The 21,141-nt window shown below is 37.4% G+C and overlaps 1 protein-coding gene and 1 long non-coding RNA gene across 3 annotated transcripts in view; both read left to right on the top strand.

Moving 5' to 3' along the window:
- Positions 1 to 21,141, top strand: part of LOC141258758 (uncharacterized) — a 286,567-nt gene that overhangs the window by 105,058 nt on the left and 160,368 nt on the right. The gene's annotated exons all lie outside the window — the stretch shown is intronic.
- EFR3B (EFR3 homolog B) overlaps positions 1 to 21,141 on the top strand; it is a 277,327-nt gene that overhangs the window by 104,618 nt on the left and 151,568 nt on the right. Inside the window, exons 7-9 of one of the 2 annotated variants that reach the window (XM_073673849.1) lie at positions 3,887 to 4,030; positions 7,467 to 7,601; positions 12,401 to 12,479. In XM_073673849.1, coding sequence (XP_073529950.1) covers positions 3,887 to 4,030; positions 7,467 to 7,601; positions 12,401 to 12,479 — 358 coding nt within the window. The remainder of the gene's footprint in view (positions 1 to 3,886; positions 4,031 to 7,466; positions 7,602 to 12,400; positions 12,480 to 21,141) is intronic. The other variant, XM_073673850.1, reaches the window with a different exon arrangement.

Here is a 21,141-nt window from a genome sequence, read left to right as displayed (position 1 = left end):
GCCTGATACGTACATCACGTTCTTCCAGGAGAATATCCATATGACACCTACAGGGATATGATGAAATGTGCAGGGATACAAGCCAAGAGCTTCCATCTACCTGTAATTGCCTTCTATATGGTCTATAGTTATCTCATGATGGCTTTATGGAGCTCCTGCCTGGCATTGACCTCTAGGCTTGATCAAATCACAGTTCTTGCCATCTTTACTTATAGCATACCTACTATTTTCTGAATGTTTTACAACCTACACCCATTTTTCCGTTTTGCTGCACTTATCTTGTGATGATTATGGGTTACATCGTGTCTTTTCCCCATTTACATCCACATCCATTTTCAGAATTTTGGTGGCCACTATTTGGAATCAGGACCTTTTGAAGAGTCACATCCATATCGTCATATCTGAGAAAATACGATGCTTATTACTCTGCATTTTATTATATATATATATATATATATATATATATATATATATATATATATATATATATATATATATATATATATATATATATATATATATATATATATATATATATACATACAGTACAAAAGTTTGGACACACCTTCTCATTTAAAGATTTCTCTGTATTTCTGACTATGAAAATTCTACATTCACACTGAAGGCATCAAAACTATGAATTACCACATGTGGAATTATATACTTAACAAAAAAGTGTGAAACAACTGAAAATATGTCTTATATTCTAGGTTCTTCAAAGTAGCCACCTTTTGCTTTGATGACTGCTTTGCACACTCTTGGCATTCTCTAGATGAGCTTCAAGAGGTAGTCACCGGAAATGGTCTTCCAACAATCTTGAAGGAGTTCCCAGAGATGCTTAGCACTTGTTGGCCCTTTTGCCTTCACTCTGCGGTCCAGCTCACCCCAAACCATCTCGATTGGGTTCAGGTCTGGTGACTGTGGAGGCCAGGTCATCTGGCGTAGCACCCCATCACTCTCCTTCTTGATCAAATAGCCCTTACACAGCCTGGAGGTGTGTTTGGGGTCATTGTCCTGTTGAAAAATAAATGATGGTCCAACTAAATGCAAACCGGATGGAATAGCATGCCGCTGCAAGATGCTGTGGTAGCCATGCTGGTTCAGTATGCCTTCAAGTTTGAATAAATCCCCAACAGTGTCACCAGCAAAGCCCCCCCACACCATCACACCTCCTCCTCCATGCTTCACGGTGGGAACCAGGCATGTAGAGTCCATCCGTTCACCTTTTGTGCGTCGCACAAAGACACGGTGGTTGGAACCAAAGATCTCAAGTTTGGACTCCTCAGACCAAAGCACAGATTTCCACTGGTCTGATGTCCATTCCTTGTGTTCTTTAGCCCAAACAAGTCTCTTCTGCTTGTTGCCTGTCCTTAGCAGTGGCTTCCTAGCAGCTATTTTACCATGAAGGCCTGCTGCACAAAGTCTCCTCTTAACAGTTGTTGTAGAGATGTGTCTGCTGCTAGAACTCTGTGTGGCATTGACCTGGTCTCTAATCTGAGCTGCTGTTAACCTGCGATTTCTGAGGCTGGTGACTCGGATAAACTTATCCTCAGAAGCAGAGGTGACTCTTGATCTTCCTTTCCTGGGGCGGTCATCATGTGAGCCAGTTTCTTTGTAGCTCTTGATGGCTTTTGCAACTGCACTTGGGGACACTTTCAAAGTTTGCCCAATTTTTCGCACTGACTGACCTTCATTTCTTAAAGTAATGATGGCCACTCGTTTTTCTTTACTTAGCTGCTTTTTTCTTGCCATAATACAAATTCTAACAGTCTATTCAGTAGGACTATCAGCTGTGTATCCACCAGACTTCTGCACAACACAACTGATGGTCCCAACCCCATTTATAAGGCAAGAAATCCCACTTATTAAACCTGACAGGGCACACCTGTGAAGTGAAGACCATTTCCGGTGACTACCTCTTGAAGCTCATCAAGAGAATGCCAAGAGTGTGCAAAGCAGTCATCAAAGCAAAAGGTGGCTACTTTGAAGAACCTAGAATATAAGACATATTTTCAGTTGTTTCACACTTTTTTGTTAAGTATATAATTCCACATGTGTTAATTCATAGTTTTGATGCCTTCAGTGTGAATGTACAATTTTCATAGTCATGAAAATACAGAAAATTCTTTAAATGAGAAGGGGTGTCCAAACTTTTGGTCTGTACTGTATGTGCAGACACTGAAAAAGCAGAGAACTAAAGAGAGAAGTGAAATATTGCAGTTTCTATGATGAAGCATGTCAGAGTATATTTTGTGCAGACACTGAATCAGCAGACAGCTGTAGAGCAATGAAACTCTGTCATTTACCAAATAAAGTACATTACAGTAACTGTTGTGCAGACACTGAACCTGAAGGGGATTAATGGGCAAAATCCTGCTGTTCCTATCCTGAACCATGCAGAGTACTCTTTGTGCAGACACTGAAACAGCAGGCTACTGAGGGCTTGTGAAGTTCTGCAGTCACCACAATAAAAACATTAAATTATACTGTGTGCAGACACTGAACCAGCAGAGAACAAATGAGAGGAGTAAAATATTGGCGTTCCTCTGATGAACTATGTCAAAGTATAGTTTGTACCGACACTGAACTAGAATGGGATGAAAGAGTAAACTCCTGCAGTTCCTATTCTGAAGGAAGTCAGAGTCTGCATTGTGCAGACATTGAACCAGCAGGGTACTGTAGATATGTTGTGTCCTGCAGTCCCCACAACAAAAACACATTAGATTTTACTTTGTTCAGACACTGAACCAGTAAGGGAATAAAGAAAGTAGTAAAATATTGCAGACACTGAACCAGCAGACATCTTTAGAGCATGGGAAATATTTCAATTTGTTTTGTGCAGACCCTGAACCTGCAGAAGATTAAAGAGAAAAGTCACATTCTACCGTTCCTGTGCTAAAGTATGTAGGCTACACTTTATGCAGACTCTGAACTAGCAGGCTAATGAGGGGCATGTTAAATTTCACGGTTCCTATGAAGAACCATGTCCGAGTATAATTTGTACACATCATTTCAGACACTGATCCAGCAGTTAGTTGCAGAGCCAGTGAGATTCTGCAGTTTTCACAAAAAAAAATACATTATTGTATATTTTTGATCAGACACTGAACCAGTAGGCGACTAAAGAAGGAAGTAAAATATTGCAGTTCCCAAGATGAACCATGTCAGACTGAAGTTTTTGCAGACACTGAACCAGCGGTAGACTAAAGAGGGAAGTAAAATATTCCAGTTCCTTAGATGAACCATGCCTGACTAGTTTTTGCAGACACTGAACCAGCAGGGGACTAATAACGCATGTGAAATCTGTGCATTACAGATGCATAAATGGTCACATACTTGAGCGTGCTTTGTGCAGACACTAATGCAGCAGGGGCCTGCAGAGAGGTGTGCCGTTACCGCGCCAGTTCTGCTACAAGGCTCTAGAGTAAGCATGCACAATAGCGTATGCAGCTCTGGATGTGACTGGAGCATAAGACTAGATGTAACTCTGGATCAGGACAAGATGAGTAAAGCAGAATACTTGTAGATGACACAGAGCTGAACGTGGAGACCCTCAGTACTAATACTCTGAACGTGGAGACCCTCAGTACTAATACTCTGAACGTGGAGAACCTCAGTACTAATACTCTGAACGTGGAGAACCTCAGTACTAATACTCTGAACGTGGAGACCCTCAGTACTAATGCTCTGAACATGGAGACCCTCAGTACTAATACTCTGCTGTTTTGTTTTGACCTGACCCTGGTGTCAGCTGCTCAGGTACTAACTAGCCCGTATGTTCTGCCTTCAGCTATTCCTCCGCACTCTTTGCTCTCATTCTTGTCATTTTTGTATCTGCTTGTTCAGACGCTCTTCTTCTGTACTTGTTTATTTCTTGCATCCGTAGCCCTTCTGTGTATATGAACCTGTGTGCCTTACCCGTCTCATCCTTCACCATTGTCCTGGGTGAAGCTAAGACCTGGCAGCCACAGAGTACTGGAGGGATTATCCTGAAAGGAAAAGGGGCTGTCCTAGGTGGAAAAGCCTTGAGGTACGTCCTCAGGTCCTCAGGACGGTCTTGTGTATGTCTCCATTGTGGGGTTCATCGTTGATGTGTTCCTTGTAGTTTCTCTTGGTACATTTGGCTTTGGATTCTGCTGTGGACTCATTCTTGGTCTTGTTTCCTCACACACTCGTAAGCTGACCATACGCTTAAGATTGAAGTCCTCCATCAGGATGAGTTGGACTCACAAATGTTGCCTTCCTTGCACTTGTAGGTCGTAAACCTATGTGACGGGATGCACAAGAATTAAGGCTATTGCCTAGCGTGATCCGTTAAACCCCACACCCATGGTCAGTCTCAGCAGTTACATTGAGAGGATATAGGGATGTTATCTTGTTCACGGAGTTTGACCTATTGTTTTTTCCCACTGAGGTCAAGGCAAGTCGAAAGTGATTTTGTCATGCTCTGCTCCTCAAGAACGAAAGGAAGAGTGGTACAAAACAAGATAGCCAAAGGTCTACCCCAAGCACCATGCAAAGAGGCCATACGAAGAGGTTTGCTCCGTGGACCATGCAGACTGGCCACATGAGGTAAGAAGTCTGCTCCATGGACCATGCCAATAGGCCAAATGAAATAAAAGGTCTGCTCTATTCATTGTACGAAGAGGTTTGCTCCATACAAAGAGGCCACATGAAGAGGTCTGTTCCATGAGTTACGAGGTCTGCTCTATTCACTGTTCAAAGGGACCACATGATGAAGAGGTCTGCTCCATGGACCATAAGATAAGAAGTCTGCTGTATTCACTGTACGAAGAGACTACATGCTGAAGAGGTCTGCTCCATGCAAAAAGGCCACATTAATGGCAAGGGCTGCTCCAAGCACCATGCAAAGAGGCCACATGAAGAGGTCTGCTCCATGGACCATGCAAAAAGGCCACATGAGTTAAGAGGTCTGCTCTCTTCATTGTGCAAAGACCACGTGATGAAGAGGTCTGCTCCATGGACCATGCAAAGAGACCATATGACGAATAGATCTGGTCCATGCACTATGCATGGACATGAAGAAGAAGTCTGCTCCATTGACCATAAGATAAAATAAGAGGTCTGCTATATTCACTGTATGAAGAGACGACATGATGAAGAGGTCTGATCCATGGACCATGCAAAGAGGTCACATGAAGACAAAGTATGCTGCACGGACCATACAAAGAGACCACATGAAGAAGAATGCTCCATGGACCTTAAAATAAGAGGTCTGCTATATTCACTGTATGAAGAGGTCTGCTCCATGCAAAGAGGCCAGATGACAGCATGGGCTGCCCCAAACACCATGAAAAGAGGCCACATGAAGAAGTCTGCTCCATGGACCAAGCAAACAGGCCACATGAGTTAAGGGGTCTGCTCTCTTCACTGTGTAAAGAGACCACATGATGAAGAAGTCTGCTCCATGGACCATGCAAAGAGACCATATGACAGAGAGGTCTGGTTCATGGACTATGCAAAGAGGCCACATGAAGACAAGGACTGCTCCAAGCACATACAAAGAAGCCACATGAAGAGGTCTGCTCCATGGACCATGCAAAGAGACCACATGAAGAAAAAGTCTTCTCCATGGACCATGCAGAGACCCCATGAAGAAGAGGTCCGCTCCTTGGACCATGCAAGGAGACCACATGATGAAGAGATCTGCTCAATGGACCATGCAAAGAGACCACATGAAGAAGAAGTCAGCTCCATGGACCATGCAAAGACCACATGAAGAAAAGGTTTGCTCCATGGACCATGTAAAGAGGTTACGTGAAGAGATCTTCTCCCAATCACCATAAGCATGAGAAAGACATCTGTTCCAAGGACCATGCAGAGAGGCCACATGAGGAAGAGGTTTGCTACCAGCACCATATATGAGACCACATGAAGAAGTGATCTGCTCCATGCATCATACAAGAGGCCAAAAAGATGAAGATGTCTGCTCCAAGCACTATGCAGATGAGGAACACAAAGAAGAGGTCTGCTCCAAGCACTATGCTGATGAGGAACACAAAGAAGAGGTCTGCTCCAAGCACTATGCAGATGAGGAACACAAAGAAGAGGTCTGCTCCAAGCACTATGCTGATGAGGAACACAAAGAAGAGGTCTGCTCCAAGCACTATGCTGATGAGGAACACAAAGAAGAGGTCTGCTCCAAGCACTATGGCCACATAAAGAGGAGGCCATCCCTTTATCCTGAAGTAATGACTACTTTGATAGGCATGAAGGAGGTCTTGTAAGACTAGGACATAGTGCTGGGATTATTTTGGGGGTCGCTGTCCATAAAATAACCGATCGTCCATACAATCTGCCTTCTTCCTACGTGTACGGTCAGCTTACGATTGATCACACCTTCTGCTTTGGATGACTGGTGCTCCTTTTGCCTTCCTTACTACTTGCCGTCTTATTTACATAATCTCCTTCCTCATCTTACATATTATTGCATAAAAATTCCCCTCAAATTTCCATTTTTCTGTTTCATTTCCCTCTTCTTTGTATTTCTGGAACCTTAAGTAACTTTCAGAAGTCCTTGAGTCCTCCTCATCCGTCAAGTTCTTAAAATTCTGGGTAGCCACTTCTTGCTCGGCGATAATAGTGGTTGTCGACTTAGAAATTTTATCTGCTTTACAGATGAGAACGAGTAGATTTTCCACACCCGAGTGTTCACTCTTGCCTGGAATCCCCCTACCAGGGGGTCCGCACCTGCTGTGCACCCCAGGAGGTGCTTACCCCATTGCAGCTGTCCTCCTTTCCTGCATCAAAAGCATGGAAACAAAGTTACCGACCATCATCTTGCTCCATGTTTTAGCCTAATTACCTGCTCTGTAGGTTACAGTAATGTCTCCCGGACCCCGCAGAGCCAGTAATTGGGTGCATGAAAAATTAAAGAGCAATTCTGCCATCAAGTGAAGTTCAAAGTGCATGATCTGCGCAATGAGATGGAGGGGGCCGAGGTCAAAAATGGGGGGGATAAAGGTTGTCAGCTAATGTGGAAGGCACAAAAATGGTCCTAAATGGCCCTGTACCCAGAAAAAGGGTGTATAGGATTACATCTCCTGGCCTTAGGGTTACGTATTTTAGTCAGCCCTGCCTAAGAGATTGCAGAAGGTTCCACCGATTTTAGGGGGTTCGAATAACCACTTAAGGTATCAAGGAAGGGTTCTTATTTTAGGGACAACACTGTTTTAGCTCATGATTATGGAGAAGGCCGTCTACAGAGCGCAACCCCTTTAAATGAACAGGATCTGACTAAGACTTAAAGGTTGACCTTGAACAAAGCCTCTCTCCCTCATGCTGCAGTCATACGCTTGTGGAATTGCCCTTTAAGTCCATATGTGCATTTATGCCAACGTGCTGCATGGTGCCAACCATCGAAAAGAAAAAAATAAACCCAATGCTGGATTATTGTGGGTTCACAGCGACACCTAGTGGTAATTATTTTTCTTTGGAATTTTTAGTCGATCGCCATCTCCACTGCAGAACGCGGATAAAGAGAAGGAAGTCCCCGCAGAACTGGCCGAGCGCTGTCTTAGGGAGCTGCTGGGTCGGGCGGCCTATGGGAACATCAAGAACGCCATTAAACCCGTACTTATGTGAGTATGCCGTCACAGGTTTTTGACAACTATGAGAGACAATTACCTTTCACAACTGGTTCAGGACCCAACAAGAAGGGGGGCACTGCTAGACCTAATATTAACCAACAGGCCAAACCGCATATCAAATATACGAGTTGGGGGTCACTTGGGTAATAGTGATCACAATATAATACGTTTTCATGTAACCTTTAATAAGATGTGTAGTAGAGAGGTTACAAGGACACTAAACTTCAGGAAGGCAAATTTCCAACGGTTAAGAGATGATCTTAGTGCAATAAACTGGGACGATATCCTGAGACATAAAGCTACACAAAGCAAATGGGAGACATTTATTAGCATCCTGAATAGGACCTGTGCACAATATATACCCTATGGGAATAAACATGCTAGTAATAGGAGGAAACCACTATGGCTAAATAGAGCTGTAAGGGGCGCAATAAGTGACAAAAAGAAAGCATTTAGAGAACTAAAGCAAGTAGGTAGTGATGAGGCATTAAATAAATATAGAAAATTAAATAAATTCTGTAAAAACCAAATCAAGGCAGCAAAGATTGAGGCAGAGAGAATCATTGCCAGAGAAAGTAAAAATAACCCCAAAATATTCTTTAACTACATAAATAGTAAAAAACTAAAAAATGATAGTGTTGGCCCCCTTAAAAATAGTCTGGGTGAAATGGTGGATGAGGAAAAAGCCAATATGCTAAATGATTTTTTTTCAACCGTATTTACACAAGAAAATCACATGACAGAAAACATGATCAGTGATGACAAAAATTCTCCAGTAAATGTCACTTGCTTAACCCAGCAGGAAGTACGGCGGCGTCTAAAAATCACTAAAGTTGATAAATCCCCGGGCCCGGATGTGATACACCCGCGAGTACTGCAGGAATTAAGTAACGTCATAGATAGACCATTATTTTTAATCTGTAAAGATTCCATAATAACAGGGTCTGTACCACAGGACTGGCGTATAGCAAATGTGGTGCCAATATTCAAAAAGGGGACAAAAATCGAACTTGGAAATTATAGGCCGGTAAGCTTAACCTCTACTGTGGGTAAAATCCTGGAGGGTTTCCTAAGAGATGCTATACTAGAGTATCTGAAGAAGAATAACCTTATGACCCAATATCAACATGGGTTTACGAGGGACCGTTCCTGTCAAACTAATCTGATCAGCTTTATGAGGAGGCAAGTTCTGGACTGGACCAAGGAAATGCAGTGGATGTTGTGTATATGGACTTTTCAAAAGCTTTTGATCCGGTTCCACACAAAAGGTTGATACATAAAATGAAAACAATGGGGATAGGGGAAAATATATGTATGTGGGTTAAGAATTGGCTCAGTGATAGGAAACAAAGGGTGGTTATTAATGGAACACACTCAGACTGGGTCTCAATTAACAGTGGGGAACCACAGGGGTCAGTATTGGGCCCCCTTCTTTTTAACATATTTATTAATGACCTTGTAGGGGGCATACAGAGTAATATTTCAATATTTGCAGATGACACTAAACTCTGCAGGGTAATCAATACAGAGGAGGACAATTTTATATTACAGGAGGATCTATGTAAACTAGAAGCTTGGGCTGATAAATGGTAAATGAGCTTTAATGGGGATAAATGTAAGGTAATGCACTTGGGCAGAGGAAATAAAATGTATAATTATATGCTTAATTGTAAAACACTGGGCAAAACTGTAACTGAAAAAGACCTGGGTGTATTGGTGGACGACAAGCTCACGTTTAGTGGCCAGTGTCAGGCAGCTGCTGCAAAGGCAAATAAAATAATGGGATGCATTAAAAGAGGCATAGATGCTCATGAGGAGAACATAATTTTACCTCTATACAAGTCACTAGTGCGACCACACTTAGAATACTGTGTACAGTTCTGGTCTCCGGTGTATAAGAAAGACATAGCTGAACTAGAGCGGGTGCAGAGAAGAGCGACCAAGGTTATTAGAGGACTGGGGGGTCTGCAATACCAAGACAGGTTATTAGAGGACTGGGGGGTCTGCAATACCAAGACAGGTTATTAGAGGACTGGGGGGTCTGCAATACCAAGACAGGTTATTACACTTGGGGTTATTTACTGTGGAAAAAAGAAGGCTTAGGGGTGATCTTATTACTATGTACAAGTATATGAGGGGACAGTACAAAGACCTTTCTACTGATCTTTTTACTCTGAGGCCAGAGACGGGGACAAGGGGGCATCTTCTACGTCTGGAGGAAAGAAGGTTTAATCATAATCACAGACGGGGATTCTTTACTGTAAGAGCAGTGAGACTATGGAACTCTCTGCCGCAGGATGTTGTAATGAGGGATTCACTACTAACATTTAAGAAGGGCCTGGATGCCTTTCCTGAAAAGTATAATATTACAGGTTATATATACTAGATTCCTTGATAGGGCGTTGATCCAGGGAACTAGTCTGATTGTCGTATGGAGTCGGGAAGGAATTTTTTTCCCCAATGTGGAGCTTAGTGTTTGCCACATGGGGTTTTTTGCCTTCCTCTGGATCAACATGTTAGGCTATGGGGTGAACTAGATGGACTTAGTCTTCCTTCAACCTTAAAAACTATGTTACTATGTTATTCATCATCACAAGATTAATCCATTTTTTTTCATCCTTTGAGATCGATTTGCCTTAAATATGAGTAAATCTAAAAGTTTTATTTTGCCCCTTTGAAAAGTCTCAAATATCAGGTCATTACACCAGTTATGTGCAAAAAAGTCTGCTCCAACTGCAGCACATGCATCCATATACAGTCATGGCCGAAAGTGTTGGCACGCTTGAAATTGTTGCAGAAAATGAAGTATTTCTCCCAGAACATTATTGCACTTAAACACGTTTTGTTATACACAAGTTTATTTCCTTTGTGTGTTTTGGAACAACACAAACAAACAGAGAAAAAAAGGCAAATTGGAGATAATTTCAGACAAATCCCCAAAAATTGGCCGGACAAAAATTGTTGTCACCCTGAACTTAATATTTGGTCGCACCCTTTGGAATAAATAACTGCAATTAATCGCTCCCTATAACCATCAGCTTCTTCCACTCAGGAATCTTGGACTCTTTTTCTGTAAACTACTCCAGGTCTGTTATAGTGTGAAGACGTCTTCTCCCAACAGCAATTTTAGGCTATGTGCCCACGATGCAGAAATGAAGCGGAAAATTTCTGCATGTCCTTGCCTGGAAAAACGCGTGCGGAATTTAGTTTTTTTTAAATTTTTTACACGTTTTTGAAGCGTTTTGCACATGCGGATTTGCCACGCGTTTTTCAAATGCATTGAGTAGGCGATTCCGCATGCGTAAACGAACAAATAATGGACATGCTGCGGATTTTTCCGCACATCAAATACGCTGCGGAAAATTCCGCAGCATGGGCATAGAACATGCGGATTGACATTGGGGACGGATTACCAAGCGCTTTGCAAGCGTTTACGCTGCGCAAATTCCGCAGCAAAAAAACGCTTGAAAAACGCATCGTGGGCATGCAGCCTTAAGATCTCTCCACAGGTGATCAATGGGATTGAGATCCGGACTCATTGCTGCCACTTCAGAACTCTCCAGCGCTTTGTTTCCATTCATTTCTGAGGATTTCTTTTCTTGAAGTATGTTTGGGGTCATTGTCCTGCTGGAAGAACCATGACCTAGGACACAAACCCAGCTTTCTGACACTGGGCACTACATTATGACCCAAAATCCTTTGATAATCTTCAGATTTCATGATGCCTTGCACATAATCAAGGCTCCCAGTGCCAGAGGCAGCAATATATCCCAAAACATCTTTGAACCTCCACCATATCTGACTGTAGGTACAATGTTCTTTTCTTTGTAGGCATCATTCTGTTTTTGGTAAATAATAGAATGATGTGCTTTACCAAAAAGCTCTGTCTTGGTCTCATCTGTCCACAAAACTCTTTCCTTGAAGGATTTTGGCTTACTCACGTACATTTTGGCAAACTACAGTCTAGCTTTTTAAAGTCTCTGTGTTAGCAGTGGGGTCCTCCTGGGTCTCCTTCATAGCATTTCATTTAATTCAAATGTCAACAGATATTTGGCGCTGACACTGATGCATCCTGAGCCTGCAGGACAGCTTGAATGTCTTTGGTACTTGATTGGGGCACTTTCATCAATTTTTCTCTTCCATCCAAGTTCAGGGAGATTAGCTACAGTCCCATGGGCTGTAAAGTTCTTATGTTTCACACCGTGTACAAAGGCACATCAAAAACCTCAGATGATGGACTTGTAACCTTGAGATTGTTGATATTTTTCAACAATTTTGGTTCTCAAGTTCTCAGACAGTTCTCTTCTCTTCTTTCTGTTTTCCATGCTTACTGGGGCACACACAGATACACAATGCAAAAGTCAACTTTTCCCCTTTTTATCTGGTTTCAGGAGTGATTTTCATGTTGCCCACACCTGTTGCTTGCCACAGGTGAGTTTGAACGAGCATCACATGCTTGAAACAAAGTCGTTTACCCACAGTTTTGGAAAGGTGCCACAATTTTTTCTCGGCCATTTTTAGGGTTTTGTGTGAAATTATGTCCAATTTACCCTTTTTCTCATTTTTTTGTGTTGTGCAATACACACAAAGAAAACAAACATGTGTGAAACAAAATATATGTAATTGCAATAATTTTATGGGATAAATACTTCATTTTCTAGAACAATTTCCAGGGTGTCAACACCTTTGGCCATAACTGTAATTGCAACAAACTTTTTATAAATTGATGTTGACAAACTGCTTCCCCCCTACTCAGCGTTTGTGTCTGACTTTTCATCTACATTTTACAGGCACCTTGATAACCATTCCCTGTGGGAGCCTAAGGTCTTCGCCATACAATGTTTTAAGATCATCATGTATTCAATACAGGTGAGAACCAGGTGTCGTCATACTGCTCCCTATGTACAAGAATATAACTACTATAATACTGCTCCTATGTACAAGAATATAACTGCTATAATACTGTCCCCTATGTACAAGAATATAACTACTATAATACTGCCCCCTATGTACAAGAATATAACTACTATAATACTACCCCTATGTACAAGAATATAACTACTATAATACTGCCTCTATGTACAAGAATATAACTACTATAATACTGCTCCTATGTACAAGAATATAATTACTATAATACTGCCCCCTATGTACAAGAATATAACTACTATAATACTGCTCCTATGTACAAGAATATAATTACTATAATACTGCTACTATGTACAAGAATATAATTACTATAATACTGCCCCTATGTACAAGAATATAACTACTATAATACTGTCCCTATGTACAAGAATATAACTACTATAATACTGCTCCTATGTACAAGAAAATAACTACTATAATACTGCCCCATATGTACAAGAATATAACTACTATAATACTACCCCTATGTACAAGAATATAACTACTATAATACTGCTCCTATGTACAAGAATATAACTACTATAATACTGCTTCCTATGTACAAGAATATAACTACTATAATACTGCCCCTATGTACAAGAATATAACTACAAAAATACTGCCCCTATGTACAAGAATATAACTACTATAATACTGCCCCATATGTATAAGAATATAACTACTATAATACTGCCCCTATGTACAAGAATATAACTACTATAATACTGTCCCTATGTACAAGAATATAACTACTATAATACTGCTTCTATGTACAAGAATATAGCTCCTATAATACTGCTCCTATGTACAAGAATATAGCTCCTATAATACTGCTCCTATGTACAAGAATATAACTACTATAATACTGCCCCTATGTACAAGAATATAACTACTAAAATACTGCCCCTATGTACAAGAATATAACTACTATAATACTGCTTCCAATGTACAAGAATATAAGTACTATAATACTGCTCCTATGTACAAGAATATAACTACTATAATACTGCCCCTATGTCCAAGAATATAACTACTATAATACTGTCCCTATGCACAAGAATATAACTACTATAATACTGCCCCCTATGTTCAAGAATATTACTACTATAATACTGCCCCCTATGTACAAGAATATAACTACTATAATACTGCCTACTATGTACAAGAATATAACTACTATAATACTGCCTACTATGTACAAGAATATAACTACTGTAATACTGCTCCCTATGTACAAGAATATAACTACTATAATACTGCCCCTATGTACAAGAATATAATTACTATAATACTGCCCCTATGTACAAGAATATAACTACTATAATACTGTCCCTATGTACAAGAATATAACTACTATAATACTGCTCCTATGTACAAAAATATAGCTACTATAATACTGCTCCTATGTACAAGAATATAACTACTATAATACTGCCCCTATGTACAAGAATATAACTAGTAAAATACTGCCCCTATGTACAAGAATATAACTACTATAATACTGCTTCCTATGTACAAGAATATAACTACTATAATACTGCTCCCTATGTACAAGAATATAACTACTATAATACTGCCCCCTATGTACAAGAATATAACTACCATAATACTACCCCTATGTACAAGAATATAACTACTATAATACTGCCTCTATGTACAAGAATATAACTACTATAATACTGCTCCTATGTACAAGAATATAATTACTATAATACTGCCCCCTATGTACAAGAATATAACTACTATAATACTGCTCCTTTGTACAAGAATATAATTACTATAATACTGCTCCTATGTGCAAGAATATAATTACTATAATACTGCCCCTATGTACAAGAATATAACTACTATAATACTGTCCCTATGTACAAGAATATAACTACTATAATACTGCTCCTATGTACAAGAATATAGCTAGTATAATACTGCTCCTATGTACAAGAATATAACTACTATAATACTGCCCCTATGTACAAGAATATAACTAGTAAAATACTGCCCCTATGTACAAGAATATAACTACTATAATACTGCTTCCTATGTACAAGAATATAACTACTATAATACTGCTCCTATGTACAAGAATATAACTACTATAATACTGCCCCTATGTCCAAGAATATAACTACTATAATACTGCTCCCTATGTACAAGAATATAACTACTATAATACTGCCCCTATGTACAAGAATATAACTACTATAATACTGCTCCTATGTACAAGAATATAATTACTACAATACTGCCCCTATGTACAAGAATATAACTACTATAATACTGCTCCCTATGTACAAGAATATAACTACTATAATACTGCCCCTATGTACAAGAATATAACTACTATAATACTGCTCCTATGTACAAGAATATAACTACTATAATACTGCCCCTATGTACAGGAATATAACTACTATAATACTGCCCCTATGTACAGGAATATAACTACTATAATACTGCTCCTATATACAAGAATATAACTACTTTAATACTGCCCCTATGTGCAAGAATATAACTACTATAATACTGCCCCTATGTACAGGAATATAACTACTATAATACTGCTCCTATATACAAGAATATAACTACTATAATACTGCCCCTATGTACAAGAATATAACTACTATAATACTGCCCCTATGTACAAGATTATAACTACTATAATACAGTCCCTATGTACAAGAATATAACTACTATAATACTGTCCCTATGTACAAGAATATAACTACTATAATACTGCCCCCTATGTACAAGAATATAACTACTATAATACTGCCCCTATGTACAAGAATATAACTACTATAGTACTGCTCCTATGTACAAGAATATAACTACTATAATACTGTAATACTGCCCCTATGTACAAGAATATAACTACTAAAATACTGCCCCTATGTACAAGAATATAACTACTATAATACTGCCCCATATGTATAAGAATATAACTACTATAATACTGCCCCTATGTACAAGAATATAACTACTATAATACTGTCCCTATGTACAAGAATATAACTACTATAATACTGCTCCTATGTACAAGAATATAGCTCCTATAATACTGCTCCTATGTACAAGAATATAACTACTATAATACTGCCCCTATGTACAAGAATATAACTACTAAAATACTGCCCCTATGTACAAGAATATAACTACTATAATACTGCTTCCAATGTACAAGAATATAAGTACTATAATACTGCTCCTATGTACAAGAATATAACTACTATAATACTGCCCCTATGTCCAAGAATATAACTACTATAATACTGTCCCTATGCAGAAGAATATAACTACTATAATACTGCCCCCTATGTTCAAGAATATTACTACTATAATACTGCCCCCTATGTACAAGAATATAACTACTATAATACTGCCTACTATGTACAAGAATATAACTACTATAATACTGCCTACTATGTACAAGAATATAACTACTGTAATACTGCTCCCTATGTACAAGAATATAACTACTATAATACTGCCCCTATGTACAAGAATATAACTACTATAATACTGCTCCTATGAACAAGAATATAACTACTATAATACTGCTCCCTATGTACAAGAATATAACTACTATAATACTGCTCCCTATGTACAAGAATATAACTACTATAATACTGCCCCTATATACAAGAATATAACTACTATAATACTGCCCCTATGTACAAGAATATAACTACTATAATACTGCTCCTATGTACAAGAATATAACTACTAAAATACTGCCCCTATGTACAGGAATATAACTACTATAATACTGCTTCTATGTACAAGAATATAACTACTATAATACTGCCCCTATGTACAAGAAAATAACTACTATAATACTGCCCCTATGTACGAGAATATAACTAATATAATACTGCTCCTATGTACAAGAATATAACTACTATAATACTGCTTCTATGTACAAGAATATAACTACTATAATACTGCCCCTATGTACAGGAATATAACTACTATAATACTGCTCCTATATACAAGAACATAACTACTATAATACTGCCCCTATGTACAGGAATATAACTACTATAATACTGCCCCTATGTACAACAATATAACTGCTATAATACTGCCCCCTATGTATAAGAATATAACTACTATAATACTGCCCCATGTACAAGAATATAACTACTATAATACTGCTCCTATGTACAAAAATATAACTACTTTAATACTGCCCCAAGTACAAGAATATAACTACTATAATACTGCCCCCTATGTATAAGAATATAACTACTATAATACGGCCCCATGTACAAGAATATAACTACTATAATACTGCTCCTATGTATAAGAATATAACTACTATAATACTGCTCCTATGTACAAGAATATAACTACTAAAATACTGCCCCTATGTACAAGAATATAACTACTATAATACTTCTACTATGTACAAGAATATAACTACTATAATACTGCCCCTATGTACAAGAATATAACTACTATAATACTTCTACTATGTACAAGAATATAACTACTATAATACTGCCTCTATGTACAACAATATAACTGCTATAATACTGCCCCCTATGTATAAGAATATATCTACTATAATACTGCCCCATGTACAAGAATATAACTACTATAATACTGCCCCTATGTACAAGAATATAACTACTATAATACTGTCCCCTGTGTACAAGAATATAACTACTATAATACTGCCCCCTATGTACAAGAATATAACTACTATAATACTGCTTCTATGTACAAGAATATAACCACTATAATACTGCCCCCTGTGTACAAGAATATAACTACTATAATACTGTCCCTATGTACAAGAATATAACTACTATAATACTGCCCCCTGTGTACAAGAATATAACTACTATAATACTGCCCCCTATGTACAAGAATATAACTACTATAATACTGTCCCCTGTGTACAAGAATATAACTACTATAATACTGCCCCCTATGTACAAGAATATAACTACTATAATACTGCTTCTATGTACAAGAATATAACCACTATAATACTGCCCCCTATGTACAAGAATATAACTACTATAATACTGCTCCTATGTACAAGAATATAACTACTATAATACTGCTCCTATGTACGAGAATATAACTACTATAATACTGCTTCTATGTACAAGAATATAACTACTATAATACTGCTCCTATGTACAAGAATATAATTAATTTAATACTGCCCCTAGGTATAAGAATATAACTACTATAATACTGCCTCCTATGTACAAGAATATAACTATAATACTGCTCCGATGTACAAGAATATAACTACTATAATACTGCACCCTATGTACAAGAATATAACTACTATAATACTGCCCCCTATGTACAAGAATATAACTACTATAATACTGCTCCTATGTACAAGAATATAACTACTATAATACTGCTCCTATATACAAGAATATAACTACTATAATACTGCCCCCTATGTACAAGAATATAACTACTATAATACTGCCCCCTATGTACAAGAATATAACTACTATAATACTGCTCCTATGTACAAGAATATAATTACTATAATACTGCCCCCTATGTACAAGAATATAACTACTATAATACTGCTCCTATGTACAAGAATATAATTACTATAATACTGCTCCTATATACAAGAATATAACTACTATAATACTGCCCCCTATGTACAAGAATATAACTACTATAATACAGCCCCTATGTACAAGAATATAACTACTATAATACTGCTTCTATGTACAAGAATATAACCACTATAATACTGCCCCCTATGTACAAGAATATAACTACTATAATACTGCTCCTATGTACAAGAATATAACTACTATAATACTGCTCCTATGTGCGAGAATATAACTACTATAATACTGCTTCTATGTACAAGAATATAACTACTATAATACTGCTCCTATGTACAAGAATATAATTAATTTAATACTGCCCCTAGGTATAAAAATATAACTACTATAATACTGCCTCCTATGTACAAGAATATAACTACTATAATACTGCTCTGATGTACAAGAATATAACTACTATAATACTGCCCCCTATGTACAAGAATATAACTACTATAATACTGCCCCCTATGTACAAGAATATAACTACTATAATACTGCTCCTATGTACAAGAATATAACTACTATAATACTGCTCCTATATACAAGAATATAACTACTATAATACTGCCCCCTATGTACAAGAATATAACTACTATAATACAGCCCCTATGTACAAGAATATAAGTACTATAATACTGCTCCTATGTACAAGAATATAATTACTATAATACTGCCCCCTATGTACAAGAATATAACTACTATAATACTGCTCCTATGTACAGGAATATAATTACTATAATACTGCTCCTATATACAAGAATATAACTACTAGAATACTGCCCCCTATGTACAAGAATATAACTACTATAATACAGCCCCTATGTACAAGAATATAAGTACTATAATACTGCCCCTATGTACAAGAATATAACTACTATAATACTGCCCCTATGTACAAGAATATAATTGCTATAATACTGCTCCTATATACAAAAATATAACTACTATAATACTGCTCCTATGTACAAGAATATAACTACTATAATACTGCTTCTATGTACAAGAATATAACTACTATAATACTGCTCCTATGTACAACAATATAATTAATTTAATACTGCCCCTAGGTATAGGAATATAACTACTATAATACTGCCTCCTATGTACAAGAATATAACTACTATAATACTGCTCCGATGTACAAGAATATAACTACTATAATACTGCCCCCTATGTACAAGAATATAACTACTATAATACTGCCCCCTATGTACAAGAATATAACTACTATAATACTGCTCCTATGTACAAGAATATAACTACTATAATACTGCCCCTCGGTATAAGAATATAACTACTATAGTGCTGCCTCCTATGTACAAGAACATAACTACTATAATACTGCCCCCTATGTACAAGAATATAACTACTATAATACTGCTCCTATGTACAAGAATATAATTACTATAATACTGCTCCTATGTACAAGAATATAATTACTATAATACTGCCCCTATGTACAAGAATATAACTACTATAATACTGTCCCTATGTACAAGAATATAACTACTATAATACTGCTCCTATGTACAAGAAAATAACTACTATAATACTGCCCCTATGTACAAGAATATAACTACTATAATACTACCCCTATGTACAAGAATATAACTACTATAATACTGCCTCTATGTACAAGAATATAACTACTATAATACTGCTCCTATGTACAAGAATATAACTATTATAATACTGCTTCCTATGTACAAGAATATAACTACTATAATACTGCTCCCTATGTACAAGAATATAACTACTATAATACTGCCCCCTATGTACAAGAATATAACTACTATAATACTACCCCTATGTACAAGAATATAACTACTATAATACTGCCTCTATGTACAAGAATATAACTACTATAATACTGCTCCTATGTACAAGAATATAATTACTATAATACTGCCCCCTATGTACAAGAATATAACTACTATAATACTGCTCCTATGTACAAGAATATAATTACTATAATACTGCTCCTATGTACAAGAATATAATTACTATAATACTGCCCCTATGTACAAGAATATAACTACTATAATACTGTCCCTATGTACAAGAATATAACTACTATAATACTGCTCCTATGTACAAGAATATAGCTAGTATAATACTGCTCCTATGTACAAGAATATAACTACTATAATACTGCCCCTATGTACAAGAATATAACTAGTAAAATACTGCCCCTATGTACAAGAATATAACTACTATAATACTGCTTCCTATGTACAAGAATATAACTACTATAATACTGCTCCTATGTACAAGAATATAACTACTATAATACTGCCCCTATGTCCAAGAATATAACTACTATAATACTGCTCCCTATGTACAAGAATATAACTACTATAATACTGCCCCTATGTACAAGAATATAACTACTATAATACTGCTCCTATGTACAAGAATATAATTACTATAATACTGCCCCTATGTACAAGAATATAACTACTATAATACTGCTCCCTATGTACAAGAATATAACTACTATAATACTGCTCCCTATGTACAAGAATATAGCTACTATAATACTGCCCCTATGTACAAGAATATAACTACTATAATACTGCCCCTATGTACAAGAATATAACTACTATAATACTGCTCCTATGTACAAGAATATAACTACTAAAATACTGCCCCTATGTACAGGAATATAACTACTATAATACTGCCCCTATGTACAGGAATATAACTACTATAATACTGCTCCTATATACAAGAATATAACTACTATAATACTGCCCCTATGTACAAGAATATAACTACTATAATACTGCCCCTATGTACAGGAATATAACTACTATAATACTGCTCCTATATACAAGAATATAACTACTATAATACTGCCCCTATGTACAAGAATATAACTACTATAATACTGCCCCTATGTACAAGATTATAACTACTATAATACTGTCCCTATGTACAAGAATATAACTAGTATAATACTGCTCCTATGTACAAGAATATAACTACTATAATACTGCCCCTATGTCTAAGAATATAACTACTAT

The sequence above is a fragment of the Phyllobates terribilis genome, unplaced genomic scaffold (assembly GCF_046119375.1).
Source record: "Phyllobates terribilis strain yellow unplaced genomic scaffold, ASM4611937v1 Scaffold_3__8_contigs__length_932513732, whole genome shotgun sequence".
Taxonomy (NCBI): Eukaryota; Metazoa; Chordata; class Amphibia; order Anura; family Dendrobatidae; genus Phyllobates; species Phyllobates terribilis.
The sequence above is the reverse complement of the archived record's forward strand: the minus strand, read 5'-3'. Positions and strand labels throughout refer to the sequence as shown.